The sequence below is a fragment of the Salvia miltiorrhiza genome, chromosome 3 (genome assembly GCF_028751815.1).
Source record: "Salvia miltiorrhiza cultivar Shanhuang (shh) chromosome 3, IMPLAD_Smil_shh, whole genome shotgun sequence".
NCBI lineage: Eukaryota > Viridiplantae > Streptophyta > Magnoliopsida > Lamiales > Lamiaceae > Salvia > Salvia miltiorrhiza.
Window position 1 is genome coordinate 12,919,689 of NC_080389.1, and position 11,073 is coordinate 12,930,761.

The following is an 11,073-nucleotide window of genomic DNA, read 5'->3' on the forward strand; positions in this document are numbered from 1 at the left end:
AATAAAAAAAGATTAAACATTGAGGATATATTCGAGCCTTTTCCCAAAAAATTATTTTAGCCTAAATAATTAAATTACGACTACTGGAAGTTTCAGCTGGTTTCATCGTACGGCACGAACCTCAAACCCCAAAAAGATCGTATTTTTCGAATCACCGCCGCCGGAAAATGGAGAGCGAGAACACTCCTCAGCTCAGAAACGTCAAAACCCACATTTCCCATCACTCTCTCTGTCTTCCCGAAGAAATTATCGAGGAAATCCTGCAAAGACTTCCGGTGAATTCCCTCTTGAAATTCAGGTGCGTTTCGAAATCATGGCGCTCTTTAATCGACAGCAGACGTTTCATCCAGAAACACCTCGATTATTCGGCGGAAAACGCCCAGCACGGGATCATTTTAAACTCGCTCGGACCCGATCGCGGGCTGAAGCAATGCTCTCTGCGCTCGATGCTGGATGATCCGTTTACCAATCAATTTAGGGTTTGTGATTCGCTGAATATTGGGAAGGGTTCAATTTCTGTTGTGGGTAGCTGTAATGGGCTTGTGTGTATTCTTCACGAATTAAAACATTTCATTTTGTGGAACCCATCTACTAGAATGTCTAGGAAATTGCCTGATCTAGATCACAAAAGTAAGAGAGGGCACATCACGAGCTGTGGGTTCGGATTTGATTACTTGAGTGGCGATTACAAGGTTTTTGGGATTTTATCTATATTCTGGGTTACTGCTAGATACGAGGCCATATCGAAAGTTTATAGTTTGGAGACAAATTCATGGAAATCAGTTAAAATTGGGGGTGTTCCTCTCTTTAGTGAGCAAGGGAAGTTTGCGAGTGGGAAGCTTCACTGGCACAGGACTGTGGGTTTGAGTTCCGATATTGCCTCTTTCGACTTGAGGAGTGAGGCGTATGGTGTGGTTGAGCTGCCCTGTTACTTGAGGGGTGGTTGCGTCGTGTCCATGGAAGTGATAAGGGGTTGCCTTAGCATTCTTTGTGACTATCCAAGTGGCTTCAATGTTTGGATTATGAAGCAGTATGGGGTGAGGGAGTCTTGGCAGAAAGTGGCAACGGTTCCTCAACTTGATAATAATCCTGTGCCGTGTTTGAATACGTTCCCGGCCCTGCTTGCCCTAGGTCCGAAAGGGGAGGTTGTGCTAACCCATGGATCAACTTTTGTGATATACTGTCCCGAGGATGATGGGTATCGCCATTTCCAGGTAAAGAACCTTGCACCGTTTCGTGATGCTAATGTTTATGTTGAAAGTTTAGTCTCGCTCACTCGTTGTGACGAGCAAGAGGCGTAGTGGAATGACAGATCAAACAAGTCGATGAATGCACTTGATTATTCATCAATATTAGCGGGACTCAGTTGGATGCCCCTGGTACTCGGAGAGGTTCGTTTTCAGCTGCCTTGTTGTGATTTGTCATTACGTTGAATTGTTGATGTACTTCTCTTGTTTATGATACCAATAAGATTAATAGCATTGTGTGTAGGTGGAAATGGAGTTGTTCTATTTATCTAAGGCATACAATAAGATAATTTGTTTAAGCATCGCTAGATAGTTTGTCTGTTCGTTTTCTTTGTAATGCCAATATGCTGAACTATGTCATTAAGCAAGACAGCTGGAAAGATATGGGTTCCAATATAGTACCTGAAAGGAAATGAGGCAGCTGCAAAAAACACATTTTATGCATTTAAAACTTCAAAAGTATAAAAGTGAAAATATATAAACCCACCAAAAAGCAAATGTGGCTGCTGACAATGTCATGACACTAATTACAAAAGGAAATGCATGAATATTACTGTTTTTTAAGAAGTAGACAATATATGTTGAATATTGACCCTAACAATCGATTAGGGATATATGTGGGCTCAAAATAATGTTTGGTTTTCATAGGCCTCTTAGTATTGTGTGATAAACTGATGATTGAAATGATTGAAAAAGTTATTTAGTTTTCCACAAAAATGTTATGACTCCACACACTACTAAATATTTTATCCACATATATATATGTTTGGTATACTGTAACAGATGTATAATGGGGAATATATGCTTCTCTATAGCTTGCATTTGGTAATAGTCAATTAGCACATCATTGCTTGAAACAATCAAAGTATTTAAGGTGAATGGGAGCCTTGTGATCATATTGCCTTTCTCTTTGGAAAACTGTGTCCTCTATACTACTGCCTTTGGGGCCAGGGGGATTAGGCCATGCATCTCTTCCTTTGGCGCATATCAATTTGATGAAAGAAGCAGGGACTACAAGGAGCATCTCAAAAGATTCTTAAACTCCTTCTACCTCTGAGTCACTGTTGGAGCAATCCTGGCATTCACAGCAGTAGTGTACATTCAGATAAAACACCCTTTGGTTCGTTAGCCATAGCTATGGGCATGTCCGACCTGGTTTTCTTTCTCGGAACTCATCTTTAGAGGCACAAGTTTCCTGCTGGAAGCCCACTCTAGTTCATGTTTCCGCCTTTAGGAAGAGAAAAGCTTTGTTTCACATGCGAAAGCCACACTCCGCTGTTGCTGTGTAAAACCACTGAAAGAACCCCCACAAGAAGCTCAGAGAGAAGGACTTGAGGAATCCCTCCACTTGCTTCCTGCAAAGTAATTATATTATTAGGCCAGATTGTTATCATTTAACCATATTAAAAACATGAATTAATGTTGATGAGATGTTAGAAAAAGGGTGTATGATTTACTTGGCCATTTTGTCACCTGTTATGGAACCCATTGATGAGCACTGTGGTTGCCATTCCATTAAGTTGAGTCCCCAAACATTTCCGTTTTATCAGCATAGATGCATTTATAATAAGGCAACCAAAACATCAACAAATCAGCGCAGCAAAGGCAATAAGTAAGGCCATCAACATGCAAGCAGCAAAATTTTACAAAAAATGAACGTGTGAACATGTCAAATAGCCAAAAACAGAACACCATCCAAATGCAGTAATGATCTAATCAAATTCCAATCAAGCATCATAAACACCTGGTAAGTCATAACACCTGCTTTTATCAAATGCAAACATCTAAACACTAAGCAACAATCTTTCAAAATGAAAAACTGAAATTAACAGTTGAAATCCAAATGTAAAAGGGAGAAAACTTTTGAATAAAAAAGCAATAATCTTTCAAAAATGAAAAATAGAGATTGCTCGTTGATCAAGCCGAGAGGCGGAGGCGACTCGACGGCGTCTGACTGAGTGCGGCTGTGAGACAGAGAAATTAGAAATATTTGTTGTAACGATTTACACCCGCACTCTTTTTTACCTAAACATGCAAAAAAGAAATTAAGAAGCAATAGTCCAACAAATACGACTACCACTAAAAGAAATAAAGAAACAACAATAACATAGATGCAGTAACCGCTGTGGAAGGGTGAAAAGGCATTATCTAATGCCTCTAAAAAAATGAAAGTTGTATCTTCTTTGCTAAAACTTCCCTTTGCTGCACAACCCTGTCATCCATATTATCTCGTCAATCCAGAAAATTCATATGAATTCATGCATGGGTAAGTAGAATAGTTTTTGTAATACCACCCTACAGGTATTTAACATGCAAGACCTGAACTTCAACACGAAGAAATGGAAATACATCATCAAAGCAGAAACCTTGTTGAAAATGTATACCAAAGCTAGTTTAAATTCAGAAAATCAACTATTATAGACAAATCACTTGCAGAATAAAATTAACAATACAATAGAACAGTGGAGGATATGAACATGCTAGGAAGTGAACAATTGGTGTTATTTTTACATCTTCAGTTGCAGCAGGATTGGTTAGCAAAACAACAATTAAAAAGTGTTTCATATGTTCTCATCTTCCCCTAACAGATTTTCACAAGTTCTATTTCATGTTAGGCATGGAATTGCATATGTTTCCATCTTCAACTAGCAGATATTAAAAAGTGTTTTCCTACAAATAAGATGAAGTGTAAATTTCCAGATCCATTACTAAGACAAGGTCTTGGTTATCGATATATTTGAAATCCATACTCAGTTAGTCAGTTTAAGTTTATGTGGATGGAGTCTTAAAAATATGAAACTAGAAGTTTCTTCAACTTTTTGTGTCAATTATAATACTATTAAGCTGCTAGGCTGATATATTTTCATTCTAAACTTTTGAGATAACTTTGGTATGTATTCTATGCGCTGAAACTCAATTTTTTTGTATATGTCATGTAAGCACAAACTAATTGCCCATGTGAAGCAGTGGATAGAGTGAATTTGCTGTCATCAATATCAATTGCTGTAATCTTTTTCAAAGACTAAGCTGTTTTCAATAATTTTTATAGTGCTTAAAAATTATATTAGACCTCCACAAGCGGTCTCTAGACAAATTGATTGGCGATGTGAGTAAACGTCCACCCGCGTGGCTTACTTCATGTTTGTTCTTTCATAAGTTTGTCAGATGAGGTTTCTATAAAAAAATATTTAAATCCATTAAAGTAGTGAGAGTTATGCAGTAAATGTCCACACGCGTGGCTTACTTGTATGAATTTCACGAGTACTTTGGAAAATGGAATTAAATGAGATAATCAAGAAATTAAATTGAAAGCGGCATGGTCCGAGTGAGTATGTCAATTTCAAGAATTTAATTGTCAATGTTAAATTGTGGTCATTGCTTAGATATCATATCAAGTACAATGTACAACTCCTCGCGGAGTCCCTTCTTGATGATGATATGGTCTAGTTAAAGGTCCAACCATTAATTTCCTTTGTCAAAGGTTAAGTTGACATGGATGAAAATTAAATTACTAGATGAATAGTCTGGTTGAGGAGTTCGTGTGTAAACGTCCACACGCGTGGCTTGCATATGAGATTCCTTGGGCGGTTGGAGGTTTCAATCAATATTGTTTTATCAAAAGGTTACAATATTATTGTTACAAATTATGTGCTTCATGTTCTTGCATGTTTAAATTGTTTACCTTCAGATATGTCTATGTCTCCTATCATCTCTATTCTTGCAAACAATCCTCTCACCAGTCCGAACTATGTTGAATGGAAACGCCATCTTATGTATATTCTTGACGAGCACAGTTTTGTGCTCACTACTCCACGTCCCGCGGCCCTTACTGATGAGTCGACTGATGTGGAACGAGAGGCGCATAAAAGGTGGCAAGTCAAATAATGTGGCCAAAGTGCTATATTATGATGACTATGTCACAAACCTTGCAACTCCAACATCAGGTCATGAATGACGCGATTGACATCATGTTGAACCTCCCTGAGGTATTTGGGGAGTCTGAGAGATCTGCTTGCTTTAACATAATGAGAGAAATCTTAGCTTCAATTTCTATCTTGAGAGGTCATTTTTTCTAACTATTTATCATATTTGAAATCAGGAAGAGTTGTTGAGTTACTAGATGCTCTTGAAACTATGGTGAAGGATAAACAACAAATCCCACCCCGAGCCATGATCTTGAGCAGGAAATATCGGACTCTAGTTAGCTCTTGGATTGAGCTTTTGCAAGAAGAAGCTGAACTTGGGCATGAAATTGATTATATTGCCAGGTTTAATTCTTTCAAATTATATTATTCTCAAGAGAGCTATTCTGTATGATTTCATTTCCTTTCATGTGCCTTTATTTTAATCATTCTACTAGGCTGTTGAATTGACTTCTTTTTTGTGCTCTCTTTATTTAGCATATTTTGTTTGGTTTAGGCGAGTATTGATGCATTGTATTTTTTTTTTGAGCATATCTTTTGTATTTCTGAATCTTTCAACTTTGCTTTGTTTCCTGATATGCATCTAATATTGAATATTGTTTGTAGAAGTGAAGTGATAGTATCACAGCTGGAAGCTCAAGGTTTGCCAACTGATGGCACTAGAAACGTACTCTATCAGCGTGTACAAAATTATATGTATCATTATAAAATAAGAATTTTTTGTATATAAAATTCTTCAAAATTATACGGAATCTATCCATATAAAGAATTTCTTTAAATTAATTCTCGATAAATTAATTTATATATATACTTTTTATTAATCTGACTCGAAATAAAGAACAAAGTACTGCTCAATTGATAAATTTTACTTGAACTTGATCTCAAAGTTATTAATGAATTTATAGAAGTTTTATTAATGTGTATAGTAACGCTCTCGATTATCAATAACCATACATTTCACGAATCATGCATGCTATAAGCATATGACTTCCTAATCAATATACATTTTCATATCAAGATAAAATAAACTATCAAGAGTAATATACACTAACACATGAAATATATATTTATATATATGAGAATCATAAATGTTAATCAGGCCAAGCCATTCGATTTTAGCATATTGTTGATTCGATCAATTCGTATTATTCTTATAAAATTGTCAAATTATCATATTTGAATGAGGATTTTTATGTAAAAGCCTCTATATATCATCAAATTGAAATATAAGAAAAATGTCTTATAAAAATGTTGAACAACTCGAAAAATTTTAAAAATACTCAAGAATGTCAAATTTGCACATGCTTGAATATATTGGTATAATAAATTTCTCAAACAGGGACAAACATGTACTTTCACTTCTTGAAAAAAAAAATTATAATCTAGCCAATAAAAAATAGTAAAAAATAAAAATGCAAGTTAAATAATTGTGTTAAATCTCGTTTGTTTAGGCCTAGTTTGATTAGATAGAATGCGCTGGATTAGCGTACTAATCTTGCATATTACGGGAATTTGGTTTCCATTATTCATTAAACGTGGCCCTGGAAAATCACGCGGCCTGGTGATAAATCACTATTCACTCCATTTTATGCATCCGACCACCCCCTCTGATACGGTTGCTGCTATTTTTCAATGGTAAAGCTCTCCCCTATTTGCCCTTCCTTGTTTTTCATGATTCAAAATACACAAGAGGAGTTTATGCCCCATCCATTTTTCACAACTTCCGCTCCTGGTTCATTCTCTCACCACGACTTCAGGCTCTGCCATAGAAGAAAAAATACGATAACGTAGTTGCTAGGTTTTCGATCTACTGAAGTGCATCACATTTTTTTCTTTTCATTTTTTTATGCGAGTCTGATTTCTAGGGTTTAGTTTTAGTTTTTTTGGATATTTGCGTATCTGAATCTGTGAATTGTCAAAATATCAATCTTTAAATTTCGTCTGGAATCGATTGAAAATTTGGAACATTCGCTGGATCTGCTAATAATTCGAATCTCGATTCTATACTGCAATTTCATATGGAATCGATTGAAAATTTGGAACATTTTTCTCGCATTTCTCTTGAGATGTATTTAAATTTTTTATATCGTGATTTTCCAGATTACCCATGTACTTTGTGTCATTTTGATATTTGAGTTGCTAATTCCCTCGTTTCTTCTATATGTCTATTGATGGTGATGAGACCGAGCATGACCATCTTTGTACAAAGGCTTATTGAAATATGTGATTGTGATTGCTACAACGTCATTGATGTATTTGTATAATTAAATTGAGGTTGTTCTTATGAATTTATGAATATATCCTACGTACTCTGCAGAATTGTTTAAAATTTCTCAAAATCTGTGGCTTATGGCTGGTGGAGGACGTCTTCGGGACAGTGACATCACATACTTGTTGTTGCAAGAAGTACTTGTGCTTTCTATTATACAGTTGACGTTATTAGTTGCATGTTTAGCTAAATTTAACACGAAAAATAGAAAGCGTGGGCTAGGGACTATAAAATATGACTTTATCAGTAGGATCCCTGATCAAGAAAAGCATTTAGTGCGTATAATAGGTGCGAATGATATAGATTGCACTGCAAACTTGCGTATGGATCGTAGAACTTTTAGGCGACTGTGTCAGGTACTACGTGAACGAGGTGGTTTGGTTGATAGGAAATACCAGTTGAATGCTCTTCCTCAACAAGTTTATGAGTTTGACTAACACTATCATCCACATCTTTCTTCATTTTCTTACTAGTTGAACGCTCTTCCTCGACAGGTTTATGAGATTGACTAGCACTATCATCCACATCAACAGTGTCAAATATGTCATCAAGCAACACATGATAATCGCCATCGACCTTTTCTTGACTGAGGTCGATGTTCTGATACATTTGATGGGCAGCCTCCATCGGGTCTTCCGATTCTTCACCCGTGGCATCCTTTCCAAAAATAACTCCCCAATCATCAAAGTAAGGCTATCCCTTGTAGCGCGCTCGGGCATTATTGTCACGCTGTAAATCATTCAAGTTTGATTAGTAACCACGCTAACAATCTACACATATATAAGTTAAATCACAGCCACTAACCACCACAATTTCACTCCATTGCTCGTTGGTACAATCGACCATGTGAGTGTTGTGCTTATTGAAACCAACCCCGCTCACTTTCAACATGCCACATATAGAGTTGTAGTTTTTCTTCCACGTCGTTACCTTCGAATTAATATGTGGCATACCCTTCAAATCCGTCATAGGGAAATCTTTTTTCATAGCATCCTCTAATTTGTTTAAGTACCCAGCGCGAAATCCGTTGTCGGATTTCCAGCCTTGGGCTACTAGTTCTTTCAAAGCGACCAAGAGCACCCCATTTTCCCGTGAAGACCAACTGCGCCGTGTCTTATCGGTCTTGTTCACGCGCCCGCCCCGCACGAAACCGCAGCTACCTACCATATCTAAACATCCATAACAACCAACAATAACGCACGTGAAACAATGCTCACCCAAGCAAATATGAGACAAATAGCTCCACATTCATGACGAACATCAACAGCATGGTTCTCATCAAAAACAAAAAAACTGCATTCACTATATTGCATAAACCCACAAATAAATTGAATTAATTAAGACGAAAATAGTCCCAACAAACGAGAGGCGCACATAACATTCCTCACTCGACGAATCACCCAGATGAATTCAAACAGAATATGTATATATATGCATGCGTTGAGATTTTTTTGCATTCAAGTTTCATTCATCCTATGGCGTCATTAGAGTAGCATCCAAAGATCATTCAGGTCCATGAATTTTTTGGGACAAGTTAGGGATTAATTATGAGATAACAAACCTTGATTTGCAGAACTCATGGTGCGGCACAGTTCAATTCTCCTTGCGCTTCGAAGAAATGGTGAACGACGATTAGTATTCTGCAAGCCCTGATTTTTGGCGCGCGAAATGTTTCGCAGACATATAGCCCATTCTCTTGAAATCGGGGGCAATCTCGTATATTCATAAATAATAGAGGGATAGAAATGTCATTTTAACAATAGAGGTAAAGAATACAATGTATACCAAACACAATTAGATGCATCTAACTACAATACCAAATACTCATTTTTTTTATTAATCTTCGTTAATCAGTGAAAGGCATCCAATAGTAATCTATGTTGTATAAACCATTCTTTCGAACCAAACTAGGCCTTAATAAATTGCAGCGCCCCCCTTCGCCCTTCCCCAACCTCTCTCATTCCACATTTCCCCTCTCACTCTGCTATACGCACCCCCCCTTCCCCAACCATTCTTCTCCGGCATCATCTAAGTTAGTGGCCATGGTCGGCGCCTGCGCCCGCGCCCCTGAAATACGCCGCCACATCTTGTTTGCAAAAATCTTGGAAGAGGCTGACTTTAAGCAGGGTCTCAGCCTTCGGAGCGGCGTAGATTCTCTGACGACGGCCTTGTCGCCGCAGCTTAGGCGAAAAACATCATCAGCCAACGGAACACGGCTTCCGGTGTCTGATCCAAAAGGCAGACTGATTGAAATCAAGCTAATGAAGAAAAGTGGCTGCTATAAAATCAGCCGAGGCGATTGGCGCTCCATAGTGGAGGCCAATCGTCTCCAAGAAGGGGATACAGTGCAAGCGTGGGTCGTCAACACCTGTTTAGAGCTAGCTTTCATCAAGAAATCAAACTTGCTTTTACAGATCCATGCTAAAATCGTTGATCACTGGGCCGGTCTTGAGAAAAATGAGGCCCTGGACGAAATTATAAAAATGGGCCCTCAATATATTAGTGCATCAATATATTGAAAAATAAAATTTTCCATTACTTATAAAAAATGACTTCATATAGCATTTTTACTTGCAAAATCATCTACGATATCGTTCAAATCTATGTTATCTAAATTCTCTTAATAAAGATAATAGAATTAAAATGAAGATAAAACCATCTTATAATTGGAGGATATAAAATGAATGACCAAGATCTTGACAAAACCTTTTTAACTAACGATTATTATTATCTATTTGAAAAAATTCCACCAAAATATCTAAATATTTTTCTTTCAAATTTTCTATTAGTTTTGAAAGGGTTTTTGGAACTTTTAATTACTTTTTACTGATTTGCATTTCATAATATGTTTTTTTAAGGCGTTAATTGACTGTAAATCCACAAACTATTAGTGAATTTCGTTATTTCTTCAACTATATAAAGTTGCAATATAAAAACATAAACTTTAGCTCATTCATGAATTTGCCCTGAATTTTAATTTCATTCATACATGACAAAATTAAAGATGATATAATATATACACATTATATTAAAATAACTTATACAAAATTTCTACTGAAATATATACAGTACTATATATTCCCTCCGTCCCACGAATCTTGACACATTTGGTTTCGGCACGGAAATTAAGGAATTGTAGATTATTGTTTTAAGTGTGTAGTTAATAAAGTATAAAAGTGATAAAGTATGAGAGAGAATGTAATAAAAGTGATAAAGTAGGAGATAGAAAGTAATAAAAGTGATAAAGTAGGAGAGACAAAAGTTACCTTATTTAGAAATGTGTCAAGATTCGTAGGACGACCCAAAAAGGAAAACGTGTCAATATTCGTGGGACGGAGGGAGTATATAATGAATATATAGTTTAATTTTAAAATTTGTTTTTTGATAAAATTAACAAATACAACCTAGCAAAGATGAAATTTAAAATTTGTCATGATCAAGAATCATAACATTTTAAAATTTATTTATTTTATTCTCTTTTTTTATATTTTTACTATATGGTATTATTTTTATATTTATATTTTTTTATTATAACAATTTAATGCAGTTACTAAGATTAACCTTATATTTTTTTCATTTTAGAACTCTTTAGCTTAAAATATTTTTTAGGGTTGCATTCTACAGAAACACAATA

At 36.2% G+C, this 11,073-nt stretch overlaps 1 protein-coding gene across 3 annotated transcripts; it reads left to right on the top strand.

Moving 5' to 3' along the window:
* Window positions 1–5,778, top strand: LOC131017570 (F-box/kelch-repeat protein At3g23880-like). Of its 3 annotated transcripts, XM_057946373.1 has the most exons (3): window positions 1–1,391; window positions 4,936–5,233; window positions 5,347–5,778. In XM_057946373.1, the coding sequence occupies exon 1, from the start codon at window positions 168–170 to the stop codon at window positions 1,299–1,301; it is 1,134 nt and encodes a 377-aa protein (XP_057802356.1). In that variant the 5' UTR covers window positions 1–167; the 3' UTR covers window positions 1,302–1,391; window positions 4,936–5,233; window positions 5,347–5,778. The 3 variants fall into 3 exon arrangements, with proteins under 3 accessions (XP_057802356.1, XP_057802355.1, XP_057802357.1); XM_057946372.1 differs by lacking the exons at window positions 4,936–5,233; window positions 5,347–5,778 and adding an exon at window positions 2,063–2,766; XM_057946374.1 differs by lacking the exons at window positions 4,936–5,233; window positions 5,347–5,778 and adding an exon at window positions 2,122–2,766.
* The last annotated feature ends 5,295 nt before the right edge of the window (window positions 5,779–11,073 follow it).

What these genes read in the sequence shown, in the direction of transcription:
- LOC131017570 (XM_057946373.1), top strand. Translation starts at nt 168, where the DNA reads ATGGAGAGCGAGAACACTCCTCAGCTCAGAAACGTCAAAACCCACATT.